This window comes from Canis lupus, chromosome 1 (genome assembly GCF_011100685.1).
Source record: "Canis lupus familiaris isolate Mischka breed German Shepherd chromosome 1, alternate assembly UU_Cfam_GSD_1.0, whole genome shotgun sequence".
Lineage (NCBI taxonomy): Eukaryota > Metazoa > Chordata > Mammalia > Carnivora > Canidae > Canis > Canis lupus.
Window position 1 is genome coordinate 6,242,551 of NC_049222.1, and position 26,085 is coordinate 6,268,635.

Consider the following 26,085-nt stretch of genomic DNA (forward strand, 5'->3'; position numbering starts at 1 on the left):
CTCTATGTTTGTTCTCAAAGTGACTACCACATCTTAAAGATTTTAATCTTTAGTCAGGGACCTAAAGTCAAACAAAGCCATGGGAAGAAGAAATTGTTTTCCTGTGAAGGGGGTGGCAGGGAAGGTTATGGAGAGTCAGAAGGAATCATTTTTGCTTGGGCTACTGTATCTTTGCCATATTTTTTATTTTCAAGACTCAAGTGTTTTTGTTTTTGTTTTTGTTATTGTAGTTAGGATTTCTCTAGGAGTGTTAAAATATACTAAGTTGCCTTGTGCAAATTATTTGCCTGACACTTTGGTTAATATAGCAAATACATTTAAAGAAGGTAACTTTCTAAAATACTCGTGATATATAGTCTTGAAAGTGAAAAAGTCATTACAACTTGATGGGCATTTAGATAGTACTGATCATTAATCTTCACTGATCGATTGACCAAATTATGTGTTTTGTATCTAATATGTTTCTTCTAGAGTGCTATCCTTAAAAGGGTTTTAGAACTATTATTGAGAAAAAAAGTGAAACACTAATATTACATTTTATGACAAGTGGGATCATTATGAAGGTTAAAACAAAAGTTAGCTTTAAAGCATGGTTCATAAACTATAATCCCTAATGTGGTATTACCACATGGATTTAGATTATTCTAAATATCCTGTTACTCTGATAATGAAAGAAACAGATTTTCCTAATACTGAAGTCCTATCTAATGTTATAATTTGCTATATTAAACTCGTCATCATTTCTCATATCTATGTATTGGATTCATTCTGTAGGTTCTTACTTTACCTCCCAGCACCCTGAATGTACACTATGATCTGGAAATCATGGACCACTGTACCTAAAGTTACTAGAATGTGTGAAATACATGCAAAGTAGGCTAATTTCATCCCCATATATATGTGTAATGTTGATGATAATATATACTTCCCTTATGTTCAGGATTTTCCCTTGTCCTGAATTTCCATGACATTCTTTGTTCTGTTCCTATGCTTCAATAATGTTGTAAGGATTTGTTTAATATATATTTTTCATTAGTATTTTGTAAGCCTGTGCTCTACAAAATTATTTCAGTGCTAATTAAGACTTTTTAAAAAAGTTTTTTAAAAAATTATTTATTCACTGATGACACACAGAGGCAGAGACATAGGCAGAGGGGGAAGCAGGCTCCCTGTAGGGAGCCTGATTCGAGACTTGATCCCCGGACCCCAGGATCGTGCTCTGAGCCAAAGGCAGATGCTCAGCCACTCAGGCACCCGTAATTAAGACTTTTTGCACTGAACAACTCAATTTGTACAGATAGAATTTCAGTGTAAATCTAATTAAGACTTTTGCACTGAACAACTAAATTTGTACAGATAGAATTTCAGTGTAAATCATAGAGTTATGTGTGTAGCAGGCATTAAATTTTTGTTAAATGAATGCACTGAGTCAAAAAAATTAAAAAAGAACCCATATAGATAATGTACTTCATTTTTATGATGGAAACCCTCCTGTGCCAGTTTTACAAACTGAGCACATCTAGAGAAGTGCCAGCTCTGTTAGCAACACAAGAAATAATTACCACCATGGCAACACTTCTGAGAATGGAATGTCGCATCATTTATCTCAATTTGATGGCAAATTATCATTCTAATCTTTTTGTTTTTAGATTTGTGATATGAGTGATTTCCTACTGAAGATCAGTTCTAACTTTTTTCTTTGTTTTTATTTTCTTCTTATTTTTTTAGCTCCCTGTGAAGGCAATACATTCTTCTGCCATAGTAACATGTGCATCAACAATACGCTGGTCTGCAATGGACTCCAGAACTGTGTGTATCCTTGGGACGAAAATCATTGTAAAGGTAATGATCAGACCTTAACATTTGCAAAAATCCTCTGCCTATAGAGTGGGAAGGAGTTTATTACAACGTGGAGATGTATCAGACAGACTTACAATTGGACTTGTATATGGGCTTTTTTGAGCCTCTTGTATATTTTATAATTCATTTGTAAACGTTTTTCTTTGCTTTTACCAGAAGTTTGCTCATTCATTAATGCACAGTAGAGAACCTTTAGCACTTGAATGCTCATTAAAGACATCTGAGTAGAGCCTGCCGAGCCGTGGAGAGGAAGCGAAGCTTTTAGTGCCCTGTGTTTTTCCCATCAGACCTGGTGGGAAAAACATAGCCCTTCCTCTGTGCCAGCCGCTCTCATTTATCCCAGTCTATCTTCACTGGACAACATGCGCATGCCCTAGAAGCACATTGAAGGAACATTTGTGCTTTCAGGTACTTCCAGCCAATTAACTTGACTTCAGTTTTGGTATCAAAATACTTTTCTTCCTTTCCAGTGAAAACAGCTTCTGATGCCCCTGCTCCCTTTCCTAGCCTGGACACAAAGGTTTGTTTACGTAGATAGCAATCCTTGGCTCAGTTATGAATGTTGTATGTTTTAGTTAAGGTGAAAATGCCAGGCATATTCTTTTATTCAGATTCAATATTAACTGATTTACAAGCAGAAAGGAACAGGCAATAAACTCTTTCATGCATAAAGACCAGTATTATCTATTAACATGTTTTCTGTGGATAAAAGCAGAGAAGCATTGACACAGCAGCCATGGTTCACAGTCAAGGAGAAAGGCATATGCAGCCTCAATTGCCTTGATGGTGGGGGAGGTGTAGGTGATTATTCAAGGAACTACTTCTGAATGGATGGGAAATTAATTTGTGTAGTAGAATCTTAAATGGGTACTGTAAATGATTGATAGTCATAAGCTTTATTTGCCCAATGGGATTTGTTCCCACATATATAAGGACTATTTGACATGAGAGAGGAGTGACGAGAATATGAATGGATATGCATTATGAGCTTCCATGTTTATCTTCTCTAGATGGCAAGACCGGTATTTTGTTTTCTAGTTCATTCTCTTTTGAGAGGGAAACACACTTTTACCATTTCTATTAATTGTGACAGGCTCATCTCAGAGACAATGTAGGTTCAGTTCCAGACCATCACAATAAAGGAATTATTGCAATAAGTCAAGTCAAATGAATGTTTTGGTTTCCTAATGGATATAAAAGTTGTTTATACTATACTGCAGTCTGTTAAGGGTGTGATAGCAGTATGTCTATAGAAGCAATGTACTATATAGTTTAATTAAGAAAATACTTATTGCTAAAAAGTGCTAACCATCATGAACCCTGTCAGCAAAATCTCTGATCACAGGTCACCATAACAAATACAATAATGATGAAAAAGTTTGGAATATTGTAAGAATTATCAAAATGTGACACAGAGACACAAAGTGAGCAAATGCTGTTGGAAAAAGGGTGCTGGTAGACTTGCTCAATGTCACAAAACTTCAATTAAAAAAAAAAACCACAATATTTGTGGAGTGCAACAAGGTGAAGTGCAATAAAATGAGGTATGCCTATAATTTATTGGAGTTAGTTCCATCAACCAACAAATGGTGTGTCCTAAAAAATGTCCCATGTGTCCTTGAAAAGAGTGTATGTTGCCATTGTTAGGTGGATTGTTCTAGAGATGTAGGTTTACAGCATTATTCAAGTCTTCTATTTCTGTTTCCATTTTCTACCTTGTTTTATCTATTTCTCAAAGTACCTATTGAAGTCTCCAACATTATGGTTGAATTTTCTGCTTCACTTCTGAAAAATTTTCAATTTCTGTATTTTTGAGCTTAATTGCTAGGTTCATATATGTTTAAAATTGTTGTATTTTCCTGATTGGCCCTCTTATTGATCATTATAAAACTATCTTCTTATTTTTGATAACTTTTTGCTTTAAAGTATTTTGCTTAATACTAGCACATCCATTCTGCTTTCTTATAAATGAAGTTTGTATGCCCAATCTTTTTCCATCCTTTTGTTTTCAGTCCACCTGTATCTTTGGATATAAAGTATATCTTCTATAGACAGTGTATAGTTGGGTCTTCTTTTTGGATTCATTCTGGAAATATTTGCCTTTTCATTGGAGTGTTTAATCCACTCATATTTAATGCTGGTATTGATGTATAGTTGGATTTATATCTGCCACTTTACTTCTTTCCCCCCTCTATGTCCCATGTATTTTTGTCCCTCTTTTCTTCCTTTATTGGTCTCTTCTGCACTGAGTGAATACATTCTTCTGTAACATTTCAATTCCTTTTTAATGTATTTTTTGAGTTATTTTCTTAGTGATTATTTTAGGGCTTACAACGTACAGCCTAACTTCTCAAAATGTATTTTAGTTTTATTCTAATTTAATCTCAGTGACATTATTTAATATAGCTCTGTTCTTTCTTCTTACCTATTACTTTCATACACATTATTTTTATAGTTGTTATAAATCAAAGAATACATTGCTGTAATTATTACTTTACATAATTTTATAGCAAGTGTATACTCATATAGTTCCTTATATAACCCTTCTTCTTTACCATTTCTGATTTTCTTCCTTTATTTCTGTGGATTCACATTACCATCTGATGTCACTTCCTTATTCCGGGACAGTTTTGCTCCTACCTACCTCACTTATAATGTTAATTACAAATATATAATATTTCTTTAAGTTATAGGCCCAACAATACAATTTTATACATATGACATTATTCTTTTTAAAAAGTTAAGAGAAGAATGCAGAAGTTATATACAACTATACAGTCCTTTGTAATTATGTATATAATTGCCTTTATTGGCAATATTTATTTGCCTCTTTAATTTACTGTCCATTTAATTTTTTCATTTGGGTTTGAATTACTGTCTGAAGTCACTTACTTTCAATACCAAGAATTTCCTTTAATATTTCTTTTAAGGCATTTCTTTCAGCATTAAATTACCTTTATTTTTGTTTATCTGGAAAAGTCTATTTCAGCCCCATTTTTGAAAGTTAGTCATACTGGATATTAGGTTTTTGATCAATGAGTTTTGTTTTTTGTTTTTTGTTTTGCCGGCAGCATTTTGAATATGTCATGCCTCTGTCTTCTGGCCTCCAAAATTTCTAATGATATATCAGCTGTTAATCTGATTGGGTTCCTTTCTAGGTGAGGAGTTGTTTTTCCCTTGTTGCTTTCAAGATTTTTTGTTTTTTGCAACATTTTTAATCTTCTATGTCAGAGTGTGCTTATCATTTCATTTATCTTAATTTGGAATTTGTTGAAATTCTTGAATGTGAATTTGTTCCTCAAATTTGGGAAGTTTTCACCTTTTATTGATTTATTTATTGAATCTTTTCCTTTTACTTTCACTCTTTCTACTCATCCATTAAGTTGGTGCTGTTGATGGTTTCCCTCATTTTCCTGAGGCTCTGTTCATTTTTCTGCATCTTTTTTTCTTAATCTCCTTTCAATTGCATAATGTTCCCTCATCTCTTTGCAAGTTTGCTGATACTTTCCTCTTCCAGATGAAATGTACTGCTGAGTCACTCAAGTGAAGTTTTTGTTTCAGTAACTATGTTGTCCAACTCTAGATTTTTCACTTTTTTCTGCTTCGTAATTTCTATTTCTTCATTGCTGTTCCGCATGTGAGGAAGTCTTATCCTCTTCTTTTTCTTTACTTCTTTAATCATTGCTCCCTTTAGTTCCTTGAACATATTTATCACAGTTGCTTTGAAATCCTTATCTAAATCTGATCTGGCCCTCTGCAGGCTTTCCTCTCCCCTGTGTGTGGATTGCATTCTCTTGTTGTTGTTGTTGTTGTTTTTACATGCTTTGTGATATTTTTTTTGGAAACTTCATGTTAGATAATGTATTGTAGCAATTCTGGATATTGATTCCTCTCTCCCCAGGGCTTGATGCTCCTATCGTTTTCTTGTTTATGTGTTTATAGGGATAGACAGGGCTGATCTGCTTCATTGACGTCTGTGCCTGATGTTGCTGTAGGGAGATCATGCCATAGATGCACATACCATAGTCTCAGATAATCATGGTTCAGTAAGGCGCTCTCTGACCATCCTTTCTCTGTTCTGTTTATCTGTCTTTGTCGGTATCATACCCAGCTATTAGTCTCCACTAATTGCTGAATGAGTGTTCTGTGATTTTGGACAGTTCCCAGGAGTATAAATTATTCCAAGGTTTGATCCAATTAAATTCAATTCCACTGGGGGTTAGTCTTTGAGTCCAGCCTTTATGATTTGTTCTAAACTAGGAGGCTTCTTCTTCTTTTTTTTTTAATACCTGATATTTTCCTGGTATTTTATGTTAAGCTTCTACTTGTTCTTGGGTCTGGTTTGTTGCTACCAAGGAGCTTGCCAGTCTGCTTTTAATCGATTACCAGAAGAATGTCTGGGTTTTTGTTTTGTTTGACTTTGTTTTAGATTTCTACGCTTGAACTTTACCACACTATTTCAAAAAAAAAAAAAAAAAAAAAACTTTCCTTGGGGAAAGCTAGAGTGCTCTCTGCTCTTGTGGCCTGCCTCTCTTCCTGGGTAGAACTTCTGCATTACTGCTCAGGGTGTTGAAAGGAGGCAGGAACAGTGACCAACTTCTCTCAGAGGAACACCCCTACTTCATGAATAGAGTACTGGTGAGGATGGTGACCTTTGGGCTTCTCAGATTGCCTCTCTAGGCAGATAGATTCTATGAGTGAGCTTGGGGGAGTATGACCAGAGACACACATCCTCAGCCTGTTGCACCCAGTGTAGAGCTTCCATCCTACCAATGGGGCTGGGAGGAGAAATAGAGCCCTTGATAACTCAGCCTCTCCTGCCTAGAATAGAGTACCTACCTGCACTATGGATTCAGGGGTTGGGGAGAAATGCTTGTGGCTTGCTCCTCTCGGGGAGATACTGTAGCTGTAGGTGGGGAGTATTAGGGAGAGGAAGCACTATGCTGTTGCCTGAAACCTCCCTAAGTCCCTAAGTAAGCTTCCATCATGGCCAGTTGGAGTGGGGGTGGGGGAACAGGTTTAAAGGACAGACTCTCACTGTTCTTAATGAAATTCCATAAATTTTCTTGAATAAATGTACTTGCATTTGCTGTTTCCATTAGGACAATCTCCAGAAACTATATATTTTTTTAATAATTTTTCCCAGTTGTGGTTGTTTCACTGGGGAAAAGGCCCACAGACAGACTCATGCCACCATTCCAGAAGTATCTGTCATGAAATTTAATTACCTTTTGGTCTCAGAAATTGGTGTTACTTTGAGTTCAGTTATTTATGTCTGGAATAAACTCAGAACAATATAGGTAGGGTCATGTTCCCACTCGTAGAGTTTGAGATGTTTCCTTATACCTACGAGAAGAAAAATGATTTATTGTTTTTAATGTAACTACTTGATTCCCAAATGTCATGCTAACAGGTCTTGTAAGATCTTCTCCAAATGTATGTTTAAAGTAGGGATGCTGGGCAACGGGAGGTCTGTCTCTAAGGCTAGAAGATGGGGCCCTTGTGGAAAGGGAAGCTTCTTGTTTCATTTTAAATATTTTTTCATGTAACTATAAGCCTATAAAAATTCTGTGCTCAGTGTACTTCTTTGTAGGTGCTTTGACTACCATATTAATGCGTGGTGGATTGTTTCTTGTTTTGTTTGTTGTTTTCACTCCCCTCGACCTGTAGAGAAGAGGAAAGCCAGCCTGCTGGACCAGCTCACCAACACCAGTGGGACTGTCATTGGCGTGACTTCCTGCATTGTGATCATCCTTATTATCATTTCTGTCATTGTGCAGATCAAACAGCCTCGTAAAAAATATGTCCAAAGGAAATCAGACTTTGACCAGACAGTTTTCCAGGAGGTGTTTGAACCTCCTCATTATGAGTTATGTACTCTCAGAGGGACAGGAGCTACCGCTGACTTTGCGGATGTGGCCGATGACTTTGAGAACTATCATAAACTGCGGAGGTCCTCTTCTAAGTGCGTTCACGACCATCACTGTGGGTCCCAAGTGTCCAGTACGAAAGGCAGCCGCAGTAACCTCAGCACGAGAGATGCTTCTGTACTGACAGAGATGCCCCCGCAGCCCGTCAAACCCCTCATCCCGCCCATGAACAGAAGAAACATCCTCGTCATGAAACACAACTACTCGCAAGATGCCGCAGATGCCTGTGACATCGATGAGATCGAGGAGGTGCCAACGACAAGTCACAGGCTGTCCCGACACGACAAAGCCGTCCAGCGGTCAGTATCAATAGATTTTTTGATGACACCTATAACCTGAGGACTGAAATGCCTCCAGAATAATTGTGTTCTATTTGAGCTTCATATTTCAGTTTCTCTTTTTATTAATGATTTAAATCATAGTGTCTCAAGTTTTTCCCCACTTTTTTCCGTTCCAGTGTGATCCATATCCTTCCTAAACCCTGTTTGTGTACCTAGGTGTGTGTGTGGGTGTGTGAGCACACACACATGCCAAAGATCATTTATTTCTACACACACATGATATTTATTTCTATGAAAATTATGGTTTTAATTTATATTATAAATTTGTATTGCTAATTTGCTTCCTTCCACATAGTCATGAATTTTGCTCTCATCAATAATATACTTTCAGATATGAAATGATAGTTGAAAATAACTGCCTTACCAAGATGGTTAAGCCATCTTGTTGAATAATTTTAATGTAAAAATAACATATTTTGCAATATAATGTATTATATTTTTTTACGAAAGTGAAAATACTGAAATCCTGTTTTCCACATATCACATAATACTTATATTACAAATTGCATATGATAGTATGGTATGCTAAAATACTAAACATTTATATTTAAATGTAGAAAAAATAGAAAAAATTGATTCATTTTCTTTTTAATATAAAGATAATATTATCTGTATTGTATTATTAGCCCTAAAATTGGTAAAAATTTTGGGGGAAGAAAATTTAGTTTAGAAAAAAATCAATTTTAGATCCCCAAATCCATATGTTCTGTTTTGCATGTTTACTAGCATTTAGTTTGTTTTATATATGGACATACTTTCTCAATTCATTATGCATCCTCAAAACTTAAAATATTTTTAGTTGATTTAATATTTTTGCATGCTGATGGAACAAATCTATTTCCTTAGTTTCATGAATTTTTAGGAATGCTTTTAAGTAAATACTTGTATGCATATTTATTTTTTGTGCAAATATTACTTTGTTGAATGAAATAGCCATAACATTCCAGGTTCTGCCTCATTGGGTCTCTAAGCAAACATGAATCTGAATACAACACAACTAGGGTCTAAAAAGAAAATTCAAGGTAAGCGAATGCCCTTGGTTCTTTCTCCCACCTTGTTGTATTCTGTTTTGTTTTGTTTTGTTGCAACTGTCTTGTAGATTTTTTAGAGAATGTGCTATTTATTCATTATTTCTTGAGATAAGTGTTTCATAATATTTCATAACCAGAAATATACTGGATTCAATGCTGATGGAGTGATGATTTTTAGTATACATATCTTTAAAGTAAATGTTCATATTCTTACCATCAGGCATTGTACTACAATGTTAGTAAAAGAGGATGTTAAATTAGCAAGTTAATTTTTACATGATTTAAGGTTAAAATCGAGAAAAACTAGTAAACTTGTTTCAAAAATATCAGAAGAAATGCAAGTTTTTCAAAACAAAAACAATGGAATATTGTCTCAATATAACTGAAGTCAACATATAAAGCTGGTAATTTTCTTATTTAATTTGGCAATATTCTAATCAGACTCATATACTAAGTATTTCGTGGTACTTATGCAATCTGTGCACTCTTATTTTTGCATGAATATGTAGCTTATTTCATCAAGATTATATGCAGCATGTTATGCCAAATTCTGATATCAAATTTGAATGCTTAACAATGTAAAATGTTCCATAAATACTAGTTGTCTATGTGTACATCTATTTTGTGATCAAATACCGTAAGAGCTTTTATTTTTAGCACTTGATAATCTATATCTATATTAGACTAATTTGTCTCCAATTAAATTTGCTTGACAGCTAAACTCTTCAAAACACTTCAAGCCTATCAACTATTCTTGAATTAGGGGAATGCATTTCCATGCTCTATCTTACCTTAATAAATTGGTGTATTTGTATGCATTTTTCATTGGGAGAAAATGTTTTAACTGTGTTTTATTTTCAGAGAAGAACTATTTATACAAACATGGGGACTGTGAAACGAAAATTCTATAGTGAATTGTGAAAAGTGGACATATTTCTAAATTCATTCCACTGCCTTTATCCAAACTTAAGAATTCCAGACATTTGTTATTCCTTCGGCAAGACATCCCCGCTGCACAATGATATGTTCATTTCGTAATTTGGTTGCTGGCCACCAAGTGCTCCTTAGTTTTTAAATACATTTTGAGATTTACTGGAAACTTGAAGAAGAAATTAGTTCCTGATTAAGACTATCCCAACTTTTATTTTTACTGTTAGTTTCACTTTGTTTCTATGTTGTTTCATGTCCTTGTTATATAATTGTACGTTGTGTGATATGTGAACAACACGATTTTGGATGAACTTTGTGTTACATGTACGTTGTTTTCATTAGATAGACTGCTTGAAAATAGTGCGTTCCTGAGGGATTTTGAACATGCTACAGTTAAGAAGTGAAAATATGGACCATGGAAGCACCAGCTAGAGTTTTATGGACTATAAACATCTGTTGTTGTATTATGATTAAATGCAGCCAAAAGTCATGAGTAAAAATAACAAGATTGCAATAAGAAACATCTCATTTTTGGGGGTTCTTTCCCAAATGTTCCCCCCTCCCAATTTCCTTTTTTGTTTTCTATCAAAGGAAGATACTAAGTTTCAGAAAGAGTTTTTGAAATCAGGTATTTTACCATTCATACCCATCAATAGAAATGTTTTTTGATTAAGCACTTAGCAATATGACTGAATTGAGAGTTTGAGAAAATACCCTGCATGTCAATACTCGATATTTGAGTTGGAAAAATATCCTTTTTATTAGACACATTGTAAAAAGCATGCATTCTCGAAAACTGCTGTTACGCTTCCATTTCTTTGTGTCATATGCTTGCTACTTGTAACTTTTTATATAAAGATATATAAAAATGTATAATATTTCCTAACTTGAGTTAAGAAAAATGTTTTCTTCTATTAGAGTGATAAAAACTGACTTACATAAGTGCACACTTTATATCAACTCTTTCTACCTGTTAGGCTCTAGGATGTCTTTTAGTATTGAGGCTTACTTCTCTAAATTTGATCTCTCAAATTTTATGGAATATGTTCTCCTTTTAGAATAGGAAAATCTTTTTAAATGCTTTAAAATCACAGGCCCTTTTATGACCCAAATTATACCATTCTGGGTTGTTCTCATACTCAGGTGCACATATAATACCTGAAAGCTTACTAATCATGATGTGTTTAATATAAATAAAGTAAAATCATATACTACATTTGATTGCCATTGAATCATATACACACTCTCGAAAGTTTGATTTAATAAATGGATACTTTTTAAATATTCAATGTGTATTCTTAGAAAATAAATTTTAAAAGTCAGAATTACTATAAATCTGCTTACCAACATCTCCAAAACTGCTGAATTCTACAGAAGTCTGTCCTTCAAATAATAAAGTACTCCGGTCTATCACAGTTAAAACTTTGTGACTCAAGCAGGCTTTACGAATCCATAGATGAATTACTTACATACATCTCTGTTAGGAATTCAACTTCATATATGCTAGAAAAACAAATGGGAAAGAAAATAAAATTTTATGATAGAAACATTAAAGAACTATCATAGCAATTCTGAATAATCTACCTTGAAAAAAAGTCGATATTCATAAATAATCACTTCCATGAATGTGATAAACTGATGAATAGAAAAAAATATATTGAACATGATAAAGAAAGATTATTTCTATTGTTTTGCTACGTATTTATACACATTGCTCATGCCATAATTTAGCCTTTAGTATTTGACTTGACTGATTTATTTAATTGCATGCCAATTTTTATGCCCTTTAATTCAAATGTAATGCATCCACAGATTATTTTTGAAGTGATTAGCCATATTTTACTTTCCCTATGTAGAAATCTTCATAGGACCCTTAACAATTTGAGTGAATAATCTCAAAAAAGTATGATATTCATGTCAAGACTTATCTATAACAGAAAAAAAAGGAAAATAAATGAGGTGAACCACTTGCCATTCACTTGCCCTATAGCTGTGCACAGGCAGTTCTAAATATGCAGATGCTTCTGATCTGCTGGTTCACTGCTTAAAAGATATTTGCACTAGAAATCCACTAATGAAACAACAAAATCCAAACACACTAAGCAAAATGATAAAAATGGATTTCTTATGTATATTTAATACACAACAGCTCCAGGGGAGAGCACAAATATTTCAAATGACGACTAGGTCTCCTCAGTGGTCATACTAAAAATATTTAATATCAGTCATTGACGAATCACAAAGAAAGGTAGTGTGATGTCAGGGCAGAGACCTCATGGCTTACATTAGCCCTCAAGATCTCTAGATGCAGGACCTTGAAAGTGTGGGATTCCACTATACCTCGGAGGCCCCTGGAAGAAGCTCTTTAAAAGCCAGTACTGAAATGTATCCATATATTAAAAACTCCTATTTACTGGTACATCAGACCCTATCACCTGAATATCAACTTTTCATTTACATTCAAATGGGAAGACACATCGTAGGTAAGGAATGAGATGTTTCAAGATGTTCAAGATGTTTCAAATCAACTTATTTTAATAAATAATTATATTTTTTGATGAAGTGAATTCAAATATGACTTACACAAGTGCTTTATTGATTCCACAAAATGTTCTCCAAAAACATAATTACACACTATGTTAGTTAATTTGAAAATAGCTGTTTTCCTTTTATTTCTTTATTTTTGAATTCACTTTCAAAAACTGGGAGACATATCATGAGTCTATGCAACACCTGTGAAAACCTGCATTCAGCCTCTTACTTTTGTCCAAGTGCATTTCAGTTGCCTAATTCAAGGTTGGTGTGCTGATTTGGAAACAAAATTTTTTGTACCTGATTTTATATACATGCAATTGCTATGCATCATATTGCAAAGTAGACATATGTGATGTTGGTTTTCCATAAATCACTTTCATTTGGTCAGATAATTAAAATGTGGCTATAAACGTAACTGTAGATAAATGTCTTCGGACTTTTGAAGGAGAACAATCCACACTGGAAATGTTGACTTTTCTGTTTTGCATCATTTTTTTTCCACTAAAAATATTTCAGTGGGTCTGACTCCATAAACTGTTATTCCTGGTGTTTAATAAAGTTAGGACTTTGACAAAAACTGAATGAATATTCACATAAGCTGTTGCATCAACTTTTTCTATGTTTTTCCTCCCTTAGGAATTTGAGTTTTCCTCAAATTTGATAGCTTTTAAAAAAAAATCCCATGAATGGATTTTCCTTGACCTCAGAATATCATAATAAATGACAAAATATGATACTGGTTCCTGTTACCTTAATTAAAGTAATGGCAAATAATTTATTGATGTTTTGGTGGTAAAATAATTAATAGCATTTTATCTTATTATGAAGTTTGTATATTTCAATGATGAAAATGAGTCCTGTCAGATTCCAACTCTAGAGGGAGGTTAAATAAATAAAATCTCTAAAATTCTCTGAATCCTAAATGTATATGATTTGAAAAGCAAGTTTCAGGTTTTTCTAACTTCACTGAAGCGAGTCAGTTTCAATATCATGTCTACTTCTGCGTTCTTTCTTCCCTTTGCTTGTGTCTATCTGTTACACTCATGGCATGGGGGGCCAGCCAACAAATTGTTACATATGAAGAATAGAAGAATGAAGCCTTGAATTTATGATAAATCTCTTATCATATTTCATTAAAATTTCCCATTCCTCTCTTAAAGTTTGGAAAAAAGTAGTAAAGTAAAATATATCAGAAAAATAGCCAGAAATATGGTTTTATAAATAATTTTGTTCCACAAATCTGAGGCCCTTTGTTAACAGATTTATCTTGATTAGTTAATTTGTTAATGAGTTGCTTAAACTGTACTACAAATTTCTTTAACTGACTAATGTCACTCAAATAAATCCAGTGGTGTCATAGAAATACCAAACATGAGTGACCAATGTCAGGCACTCTTAATACATCATCATTTTTTTGTGTAGGTAAGGCCTCTGGTTCTGTACTTCTTTCTGCATTATTAAAGAAGTAAATGCCCTCTTAATATGACTTTAACTCCTCAGAGTAAGAATAATAAACTCTACCTACTTCAGACTTATGTCATTACAAGGGTCTAGGGTTGGTTTCCAGAAAATTGTTTATTTCTGCACTAGCACGATTATGTAGTGAAAACACTGCTTTATATTCCTAGGAAATGTGCAGTCAGAATATTCTTGTTTGTCCTCAACTTTCTACCATCTCTCCAAAGTCTGAGGCATGCCATTTTACATTGATCGATTCTTTGAAAAGTTATCTTTTTACTCTCCTAATGGTCCAGATGTAGATGCAAAATGTAACAGTGAACAGAAAACACAATGTATACATTGCTTAAAAGAAGACATTTCTATTACATAACATTATGAAATTTGTACTTTCTCATCACTTTCTCACCAGTTAAGTTTAATATCAACATAGCCAGTCATTTTGATCCTGTACAATCTATATACTGGGATTCTTCCTAAATGCTTTGGGGATGGTTAAAAAAAAAAGGCAGCAATCTTGGGGAATAGGATTATGGAGCTTCAGAGGATGAAAGGTGTTTAGAGGAGCTAGATCCAAAAAATGAAGACCAAAGTTATTTGCCAAGTTTTTCATGTTAAAAAGCTAAATGGTTCTCGCCTTCATAATCTTGTATGGAAGATAAAATATATTCAGTTGTCAAGAGAATACAATGCAAATGATTTTTTAAAAGATTTTATTTATTTACCTGAGAGAGAGCATGTGTATGAGCAGGGTGAGAAGGCAGAAGGAAAGAGAGAGAGAATCTCAAGCAGACTCTGAGCTGAGCGTAGAGCCCAATGAGGGGTTCATTTCCACAACCCCAAGGTCATGACCTGAGCTGAAACCAAAAGTCAGCTTCTTAGCTGACTGCACTACACAAGTACCTCCAGATGATGTTTTATAATAAAGAAGTCAGTAGCATAAATATAGGATACATATATCTTCTCAGGAATCAAGAAAGGCTTAATGAATAGTTGTCCTTTTGAGCAGGTCTTGAAGGTTGGAGATCATCAAATACTGGAGCAAGGAGAGATTTTCACCTAGAGAAATTGGAGCAGGGAGTAGTTGGGAGGCCATATATTTTTTTGACTTAGCTGAAGAGTAGGAGTAGACAAAAGGAGAAATAGTAAATATAGTTGGAAGAGTAGGTTGGCATTTGCATCATGATTTCTGAGTGCATGTAGTTTCATCTCAAGGCATTCATATTTTATTATAAGGACAGTATTTTAATGTTTCTTAATGTGATATGCTTTATGAATTATACTTTAAGTCGAATCTTCTGATGGCAGTATGTTTTCTCCATTGAGATAGGAATGAGTAAAGGAAATTAAAACAATACAAAACAAAACACTAAGAAAAAATAACTGTTATATCCAGAAACATCTGTCTTGCTTTTCTGTTTATCTTCTGCTGTATTTTTTTTAACTCTTAAGATTATGTTTGACTAACCAACCCATTGAGCCCTATGTGCTGCACACCATTTGGTGTGTTTTACAGTCAAGTATTCCATTGATCATCTTACCAAGTTCAAACACTAGTAATAACAATACTCATTGTTACAGTTGTGGTTGTTATTCCATTTATTTACAAAGATATTAAAGAGAGTTTTCTATTAACTTTTCTAAGACTGCACAATAGGGAGTGATAAATCTGGCACCAAACCTAGTCTGATTAATGCCCAAATCAGCCAGCGATCCTCACTTACCTATGTGCATATGACTCTCTGGTAGTCAACACAGCATGTTTTGCTGAAAGAAGTCAGTTTGTATTCATAGTAACTCCATAGTTCTGTGTTTCCTCATCTGTAAAAATATATATTATAGCAACTTCTCTTCACCCTGTATCATTGAAGGATAAAATGACTGTATTGGAAGATATTTTTATATCCTTATGAATACGTAGTGTTTAAGTCATGTGTAAACTTCATTTATAATCGGCATGAAACAAGCACATCATCTATAAAGGAGCAGTAATGAAGAATGATTTCCAGTCTTCTTGTATTCACAGTGAAATGACTCACTTTCAGAACTCACTGATTGTTATTCACTAAAATGACGTTTTCTCTGATGCTTATTTTAGTGCATTATCTTACTGAACTCTAGAGGCCCTAGGTGACTCCAAAAGCCCTAGTCATCAATATACACAGAAATACCAACGCTTGAAAGAAAATCCTGTTTTCAATCCTAGACAATTGTTCAATATAAATTTGCATGATATAAATAGTGGATAAGCAAGCATATAGACAGTTACATAGACAATTACAGTTTCTGAGCCACACTTATAAAATGTGGTATAATGTACTAAAAAATAATGCATCCTTTTTCGACAGGAAAAATTCATTTTTTTATTTTTGAAAGATTTTATTTATCTATCTGACAGAGAGAGCACAAGCAGGGGTTGCTGCAGAGGGAGAGGGAGAAGCAGGCTCTGCAGGGAGTCCGATGTGGCACTCAATCCCAGGACCCTGGGGTCATGACCTGAGCCGAAGGCAGATGCTTAAACATCTGCACCTGGCACCACCCAGGTGCGCTCAACAGGAAGAATTCAAATTCAAACTTCAGGTTCACTTCATACTACTTATGTGCTCTTAAAAAAATAAAAAAGCTGTTTGAATCCTCTGAGCTTTGAAGGCTTTATCTGTGAAAGGGAGAGCCTATCACTAATGAAAAAGTTGCTGAAAGATTTGGAGATAATGGTATCCAACAATGACACGAAATCAGTGATAACCAACCTGGGGGCTGAAGATTTTCCACTGTGTTTTACCGTAATTTGTACTCTAAATTGGAAAAATGTCTCTAGTCTAAAGCACTTTCATAAATCTGTGAATCAGTCACTGCTAACTAAACAGGAGTGCTCCATATTTGTGATTAGCAAAGGTTTAGAAAACTCAGGAAAAGATCTCACCTTTCAGAGGTGCTAATCAACTGATATCAGTGAGTGAGGGATTATGAAGGATGGGACCAAATGGCAGGAATGGAGTGATTAGTTAGGTGACAAGAGTCAGACACTGCCTATAACCATCTGACCTCAGTGAGGAGGATGCTGGAAGAGAAGCCAATACAGATCTAGTATTAATAATATGAAATTGAAAATTTCTGATTTTTAGAATATAAGACCATAGAATATAAGAAAATATAAGACCAATCTGGGTATCTTTCAAAAATAATTGTTAAGTGCACAGTCAGTGTGGGTCGGTTAAATGAGCAAATGAGTAGAACAATTTCATTTAAGAAATAATTAAATTTCTTTGTCACAGAAGCACTGTCCCAACTTGTCACCCTGGCCTCTATTTATGTAGCCCTTCCTTCTAGAAGTTATAGAACTAAGTCATATTCTCAAGTATGCCTGAAGCAATGCTATTTTATAACTGGTATTGCTGGCATGCCAGCTTTTTAAAAAATTATTAATTAGCAGGTTGTGTTTTCCAAACAAGCAGAGACAAAATACAAACAACAACAACAACAAAGGTAAGTCTTAAGGTACAAAAACTTAGAATAACATTTAAATAGGATTGCTTGAAGTACATATCGATTCAGTATACTTGGGAACCATGGGCCATTCATATTTTTTAATTTCTCACATATGCCAACTCTGTGAATGGAAGTGTCTTTTAAAAAATATCACTCTTTAAAACGCAGCTTTTCCAAGTAGATCAGCATTGTTCAGATGTAACCCATGAACACGTTTTCTTACAATAAACTTGTCCAACTTTCTGAAAAGACAGTCTTTATATGTTAAAAATGATTAAGTCATTAATTGCTAATAAAGTATTTTATAAATTGTTAATGCAGTTGGGAGAAAATGCTCTCTACTCCCTTTCTATAACCAACACTTATCTATCATTTTTATAAAGTATGTAAGTCTTTTCTGACCAGATGCTTATCCTTTAGTCTCTTGTAAATAAGTACTATTTATTTCAGGACGGGGCCTGTGGCTGAGATAAACTATCTCACCTTCCAATTGATGGCTCTGAATCACCAGGCCTGGGACTTTGCACTTTGGTCCTTTCCTTTGCCAGAGGGTCCCCGCCAGATCTCCTAAGAGGGCAGTAGAGAAGGATGGAGTCGGCTGAAGACCTCAGGGACTTACTTGCTTTTTGCTTCCTGTTTCCATCAGTGTCATCCAAGCATCATTGCTTGGATTCAACAGCAGCCTCCATCTCCTTGAGGCACTTGGAGACCACGCCCCCTAGCATCCCTCAGAGGTATCTGCACCAGCAAAAGCATGCCCTCTTCAGACCGCACTGCTGAGCCCTGCCTCCTCAGGATACCTTCTAGATTCTAGATTCTGAAAACCTCAGTCTCCTATTGGTTTTTGAGTCTGAGGCCTGGTCAGCCTTCACATCACTTAGGATCCTTGTGTTACCTCCTTATTCCTTCTTTGTTTTCGTGGCCTTTCAACCCTACACAATAGATTCCCTGTATCACAGTCCCTCTCAATGTATCTGATACGTTTTCTGTTTTTCTGGCTAGAGGATTATGATGGATTTTAACTGACATTCTTGTCCTTGCTAAGAGCGTTTTAAAATTCTTACCTGAGATTCTTTTGCTTACCTTGTGACACTTTGCCTAGTTAAATTTCATACACTGACAAAATTATTTCTGAAATATTAGTTCTAGAGAATGAACTGTTAAAATTTACGTGACTATAATGCATATATTTATAATGAACAAGTGTTCCCTTTCATGGGTTGGGCATTTCTCAAATCTTGTTGGGACTTATAAGGGGGAAGAGGTTTATATTTGTAGTGACATGACATTGAAATGAAAATCATCATGGATCCTCTTTCTAATTCATATTTCTGACCTAGCCAGCTCCAGGCAAATTCTTAATTCATTTATGTGCACCATAATCAATTTTTGTGGATCTTTAAATTTTACTTTATTCTTCAGGAATAAAGTTTTTGTCAAAATGGTTGGGCAGTTTTGGCCTATAGATGCCTTCAGGAGAGCCTAGAGGTCCTGCTCTGGTCTGTGAGAAATTTCAGAGCATTTTGTAGGGGCTAATAACTTAAATTCTAACTAACCAGCCACAGAGCTTTAAATGTTAAATGTTATAAGTTCGATTTTTCACAAGGAAAGGCTTCAAATCTAATCACCTCGTGGTAAGAATTTTCATCTAAGTCAACCACCATCAAACTTTTATGTCAAGGGAACAAGGAGACAACGAAATGTGGCTCATAGGTGAACTAATTTTGACTCAGTCTGTGGTCTATTTAAATTGTGATTTTCTGCAGTTTGTGATTATACAGGGGGAAAAGATCCATTTTTCTGGCTTAATCAGATGAAACCATAGCTAGTTATGATAAACTCATTTCATACAAAAAGTATTCTTGACACTACTTCAACCCAGACTTTGCCCAGAACACTCACATGTTTTCTCTCATAAATCTAGCAAATGTAGCCATTTCTGAAGGCACAGAAAGAACAGGTTTATCTCAATGGAATGAGAACCAGCAAAACAGGTTTAAAAAGTTTAAAGTATTACAGTTTGAAGTATTTTACAGGTATTTACACAGGTAATCCTCACAACAGCCTTACAAGATTGTTATTATTAGCTTTGTTTTACAGATGAGAAAAATAAGGTCCAAAGAAGTTAAATATCATTCCTAAGATTCTGTAACTAATAAGGTCGGGATTTAAACTTTGGAAGTCTGGATATAGAATCTATAGTCTTTTTTTTTTTTTTTTTTTTTTTTTTTAAGATTTTACTTATTTGAGAGAGAGAGAAAAAAATACAAGCAGGGGGCAGGGAGCAGAGCCAGAAGGTGAAGCAGACCCCCTGCTGAGTAGGGAGACTGACATGAGACTTGATCCCAGGACCCTGGGATCATGACCTGAGCTGAAGGTGGATGCTTAACCGACTGAGCCACCCAGGTGCCCACGGAATCTATAGTCTTAACCATGAATCAAATTGTTTCTTATTGATTTCCCATCTATTAATTTTAATGAATTAGTCACTGTTTTATTTTACTATTTTTTAAGATTTATTTATTTATTTATTCAAAGAGAGAGAGAGAGAGGCAGAGACACAGAGGGAGAAGCAGGCTCCATGCAGGGAGCCTGATATGAGACTGGATCCTGGGTCTCCAGGATCACACCCCTGGCTGCAGGCGGCGCTAAACCGCTGTGCCACTGGGGCTGCCCTTAGTCACTGTTTTAAATCCACTCTTCCTAACCTCGCAAGTACAGAGACAGAAAAGACAAGGCTCAGGGGTTATAAATAATATAGTCATTTCTCCTTGAAGGCATGCTTTAGGCATTCCCGTAGGGATCCTGGAGAAAAATAATGGAGAATCTTTATCTATGAAATGATTTTGGCGTGGTCTCCTTTGGTTGCTTACAGTACATGCATTTAGAATTTATGGATTTATGTATGGTTCAAGATCTGCCAAAAACTGTCAAGAGTCAGCATGTGACTCTATCAGTAATAAATGACAATGTTTCATAACTAAAGTATCTTTGTGTAAGTGATGCTCTGCAGACACCACTTAGAGAGAGAGTCCCTGTATGTAAACTGTGTTGGGGTTCGCCTACCATGCTATGCTGTCAAGGGTCTAGTGAGTTCGGTTTGTACAGTCATGTTTCCATATGCATTCCATTTAGCTCATAATTACCTGAATTCTTTGAATTACTGGTGAATTTTGATTCTGTATGAAATATGTGATTCTTGTAAGTCTGATTTGAAATCTGACTTTTTTGCTTCCTCAAGGAGTTTCCTACAGTTAAATTCTTTGAGAATTCCAAGAATTTCAGTGCCAAAGCTGTATGCACCTTTGGCTTGTGTAAGTGGTTATCATGAGCACTGTTAACTTATTCAATAAACACATCACAAGCAACAGCAGCTTGTTCAATAAATATTTATTGAATCCATACTAGGTGCACAGAGCTGTTTTAGTCACAAAACGGAAAAAATACTCCTTTTGTGTCACATAATCTAGGTGAAGGAAACATAAAATAACAAAAATGTGAAAACAATAAAAATGATATGGCATGTTGTGAATGTGCCTTGACAAAAATGAAATTAATAAGGCTGTTAGGGAACAAGAGTGTTGAGATACCAAATTGGCATTTCGTATGGAAAAGACCTGGGCAGCGTCTCTGAGAATGTGATGTCTGACCACAATCTTAATGGAGTAAAGTAGTGAGACTTGTCAATATCTGAGGGAAGAGTTTTCTGGCAGGAGTGTGCTGGGTGTGGTTGAGAAGACATGAGTGGGGACAGAGCAGGAGAGAGATGGCAGGAAGCGATGAAGGGAGTAGCCTTGGAGTAAGATCAGGTAAAGGTCATCAAGTAATGCTGGAAAATACGGATTTTGTTCTGTATTTGTTTTAAAATGGAAGCCACTGGAGGGCTTTGGCAGAGCAGTGGCACAACATGGCTCTGCTTTTCCAGCTCTGCTCTGTCTGCTGTGTTGAAAATAGTCTGGAAAGGAGTAAGGGGGAAGGAAATGCAATGGTGCAGCTGAGAGATGAATCAAGTGTGGCATGTCTGTCAGTGTAGTCAGGAAAACCAAAGCCACTGTATGTATTCAAGGGATTAAAACATATGTAGGGATTAAGGGCTTAAATAACCTTTGGGAAACCTGAAGAGTAAAGGTCAGAGAAGCTACATTAAAGCTCTTAGCTTGATGATGCCTGGAAGATTCTACAATTCTTAAGATTCTCTGAAAAATGCCACAAAACTATGTGAGGCTACAGAAGGCAAGTGGGGAGGGTAGTTGTGAAGAACACGCCTGCACATATGTGAGTATCAAACATGCATCTGGCTGCAAGTGCCTTTGGAGAATAATGGCCTCCCTCTTATCTCCTCCAGTCGAATCTCGCACAAGTGCTTATCACTGACAAATCCTATCCTTCATTTGTACCTTGTAAAATTCCTGGAATTATTATTACCTCTTTGTCGAATTGCCTTCAAAGTAATTTTCTTTTCATATGTCATTCATTATTCAATGGCTTGATGTAGAGATAAGATAAATACTGTATGATCTAACTCTGTCCTCCTGGAAGCAGGGGTTTACCTAATTAATTTTGTTATACAATAACTAAGTTGTATATTTTGATATCTTTCTTTCCTACTAGTGTACTAGCTTGTTGAGGAAGGAAAATCCTTTTCGTTTTTGTATCCCCAGAATATAGCACCTTCCTGAAATATCCTAGATGCACAATAAATACTTTTTGATTGAATGAAAAATTTTCCATAATAAAAGAAATTATCATGGGTCAAATTGAATGCCAACACTCTGAGACAATCCATATGAACAAGTGGAGAGGTGTATATTAAAGTGATTTACACTAGAGAAATTATCCGTATAGAATTATGATTCAAATTTGGGTGAGTTTGTGAAGGGAGTATAGAACATGAATAAATGTGAAGAGCAGAAAAATATGTAAGAAGCAAGATTTTTTAAAAAGAAGGTATACAAGGCACAGCAAGGCTTGAAACAGCTGTGGATTATTTGGAGTATACCATTTCATTTTTTTTCTGTTATTCTTACTATTTAATCAAGGGAATCTTTCAACTATTCCTGGTGGACTTGGGAAGAAAAGATTAGAGATTTGTATTCTCAAGGTTTACCAAGTATAATGGAATTGATATGCTTGTATTTTTTTCAGATACCATTACACTTTTGGTGCAATTCTTTGTAAATAGACAGCTCAATCTTCTTGTCAAGTTCTGAAAGGATATATCTAAGAACTATCCAAGAAAACATTTTGGAAATTGTGCTTATTATAAAACAGCAATGCAATCACAACAAAACCCTATTTAGAACCGGACTCTATGCCATTGCTTTCCATGGAGCACTCTTTACCTGACGGTGCTGGGCAGGTTAGAATACCTGCTCCAGAAGCTGGAGCTCAGTCACAGCAAAGGCAAGCAACACACACATCTGTTAAGAGGGTCTGGTTTTCAACAATAGACACTTAGCTTTCTCATGACTTAGAATAAGCATTCATCATGAACATGACAAGTTGCTACGAGTAAGATAAGGTTAACTAAAGAAGATTCTTGGATACACATGGTTTTGTTTAATTGTATCCTGACTGTCATTCTGAAGGAAGATATTATTACATTCTTCATTTTATAGGTAAGTAAACTGAATCTTAAAAGAAGTCAACCAATTTATCCAGTTAACAGCCAATGAATGGAGGGGCTCCCAGGTTCTCATGTAAGCTTCCTACTGACACACTCATTTGCTACCAAAGTACTGACTTCATATACTGAGCCCCAGATATGGGCTAATGCTTGATATGCACTTTCCAAATTCAACCTTTGGAACCAGATTTTTTTGGGGGAGTATAACTAGCCCTGTGTTTTTTCTTTTGAGAGGATTGATGCTTAGTGATGTTCAATGACCAATGCCAAAGAAAGAATTTAAAACCATTTGGAGGGTAAAAGCAAAACAAAACAAAACAAAAAACCAATATATATGCATCCTTATCTCTATGAAAACTATTTTTCTCCGCATCAGTAGTTATTTATTTGGTTTCTCTTTATAGGAATTATGTTGGATTGTCTGTTGTTAATGAAGCACCACCAACACTGTCTACTAGGATTGCAAACTAGGTTTGAAAGTATCCCTTCCCTCTCTAGCTCTGAGTTGGAGTTTGTCAATGAGAGGAACTCATAAAGGATTTGGAGGGGAAGATGGAGTGGAAGTCATTCTTCTTAGGAGGCCGCAGTGGGCAGATGTAGCAGTTTCTCAGCCACATCTGTGAGCTCCCAGTTCTCCATCATGGTGACCAGATGTAGAGGCTCCAACAATCCCCATGAGCTTTGGCTTCTCTCCAGTTCCTGCGGTGCAGTGGCTGCTCTTCCAGGCTTTCACTAGTCATCTCCTCTCACATTGGTGGGATCCCCAACTCCCACACTAAATTCCTCATTCTTATAATTTCTATGGAAATTCTATTTTCCTGACTGAACCCTGATGGATACAGGTGGAAGATTTGTCCTGTGGTCTAATCTAAGTTGTGTCATTGCCAGTAAAGGTGCAGTGATTCTTGGCCACTGGGTGGAACACACTTGAAATTTTAAAAATTATGTATATTGCAATAAATTCACTTCATTCTACCAAATTGACTGTGGGTGGGGGTGGGTGGGGGGTATGATAGAAGGCATCAGAGAATTAACATGGGCAAATAAGCCTGTGGAAATGATACAGTGAATATTTACCCTAACTGCTTTGACTGGTGGAGTAATGCCAGTAGGAGGACAAGAAACAGGAATGGCATGTGTTGGCTTTGATGTCAAGTGGATTGCACACCCATAGGCAAGAGGATTCTGACATTATTCAAGCAAAAATAGGAACAGTTTTCTTCTCAATGTCTAGAAATGAGACTAAGGATTTAATGTGTTAATAATGATATTGGTATATTATATACTGACTATATTTTTAAAAATCTGTACTCTAGAAAATGTACTTTACTTTTTATTATCAATATGGCTACCATTTGTTGAGTCTGTACAGAGTTTGAGCCCACTGAGTTTATAAGAAATTACATATATTTTTTGTGATAGGTAATGTAGCACAAGCATATGAAAATGACATGTTCAGGTAAGCAAATGTTTTTAAAAGCCTGGATTTTTAAATCATAGATCATAAATATAAGGTCTTACTACATACCAAGGGACAGCACATTAAACTATATTTGGTGGGGAAAAAGAGCAGCTTCATGTGTGCAGGATATACAAACCTAAAACAAAATGATGGCACTGTCACTGATGCTGTCATAAAGATTAATGCAGAGGAAGCCTTTTGGAAACAAAACCTGCTATTAAATGTTCGTTATGAGATTCAGCCCCATTTATCAGTACCCACTAAATAAAGATTAACAGCCTTCTCTCAGTTACAGATGTTACTTATTCTGTCTATGTCTCTGAGAGATAAAAGAATCTTTATCCATAATACTGCTGCCAATTTATTATTGAATAGAATTAATATTAAATGCATTGTTTGTGTACACAGATATATTATTTGACTCTTAATAATCCAATCAAAACAGTGATACACCATGCTGTCTATCTATGACTAAACCAGACTATAGACAACATTTTGTTAGACGCAAGTGAATACTGATTTTTGAATGCAAAACATGATTTATTGAGTATAATATTTCCAAAATAGCATGAAAAAGAGCTAGGTCTATAGTACGGTGAATGTGTCATGAACCTTCCCCACAGCATCACAGAGAATGTATCGAGACGATTCCCAATTCAGAATGTCATTTACGGTGACGACAAAAACACCTGGCTTCTGCCTCTCTCACTTGAAATGTTGAACCTCTTGGAATCATCATAAATGGTGATGTTGCACAAATGTCCAAGAGGAGACTTACTTGGCGGTGTTTGCCTTTACATGTGTTCAACAACATCATGCCAAGTTTTAATGTATAAACTTAATAAAAGAATTGTGTCAGAAAAAAATACATTCTTGTATTCTTGTGTTCTTGTGAGACTTCTGTCTTGATTACTGGATTTTACAGCTTCTAAATATCCACTGTCCCTTGTTGTTTGACCTTCATTTCAGCTGAAACACCATCTGTCACTGGTCTGCAGTCAGTTCTCAGTACCTATGTTCCTATATCCCTGTTGGGTGGTGCTCACTTGTGTTCTTCAACCCACCTCCCCAATGAGATAAGCATTACACCAAAGGGCCAACAATTAGTGAAGGAAACAGTCATCCCTCTAGATGGGAAACTCCATGGAGAGCAGCAGCTCTGTGTTGTTTGTTTCAATTACCTCCCTATCTACAATACTCAATATAATTCCAGGAACATAGCAGGTTATCAATGTATATTTGGTGAATGAAAACATAAATGACTTAGATAAAATATTTTTAAATACTTTCTTTTCTTTTTTCCTTCCTTCCTCCCTCCCTCCCTTCCTTCCTCCTTCCTTCCTTCCTTCCTTCCTTCCTTCCTTCCTTCCTTCCTTCCTTCCTTCCTTCCTTCCTCTCTCTTGCTTTCTTTCTTCACATCAAG

The 26,085-nt window shown here is 35.5% G+C and overlaps 1 protein-coding gene across 10 annotated transcripts in view; it reads left to right on the forward strand.

Moving 5' to 3' along the window:
- Positions 1-24,180, forward strand: part of NETO1 (neuropilin and tolloid like 1) — a 127,075-nt gene extending 102,895 nt beyond the window's left edge. For 2 of the 10 annotated variants that reach the window (XM_038525792.1, XM_038525799.1), the window contains exons 8-11: positions 1,729-1,842; positions 7,531-8,089; positions 9,079-9,153; positions 10,024-13,361. In XM_038525792.1, coding sequence (XP_038381720.1) covers positions 1,729-1,842; positions 7,531-8,089; positions 9,079-9,139 — 734 coding nt within the window. In that variant the 3' untranslated portion in view covers positions 9,140-9,153; positions 10,024-13,361. Of the gene's footprint in view, positions 1-1,728; positions 1,843-7,530; positions 8,090-9,078; positions 9,154-9,878; positions 13,362-18,024; positions 18,169-18,220; positions 19,829-22,719; positions 23,193-23,604 lie in introns of those variants that run through there. The other 8 variants (XR_005353323.1, XM_038525797.1, XM_038525798.1 and 5 more) reach the window with 8 other exon arrangements.
- Positions 24,181-26,085: the final 1,905 nt, after the last annotated feature.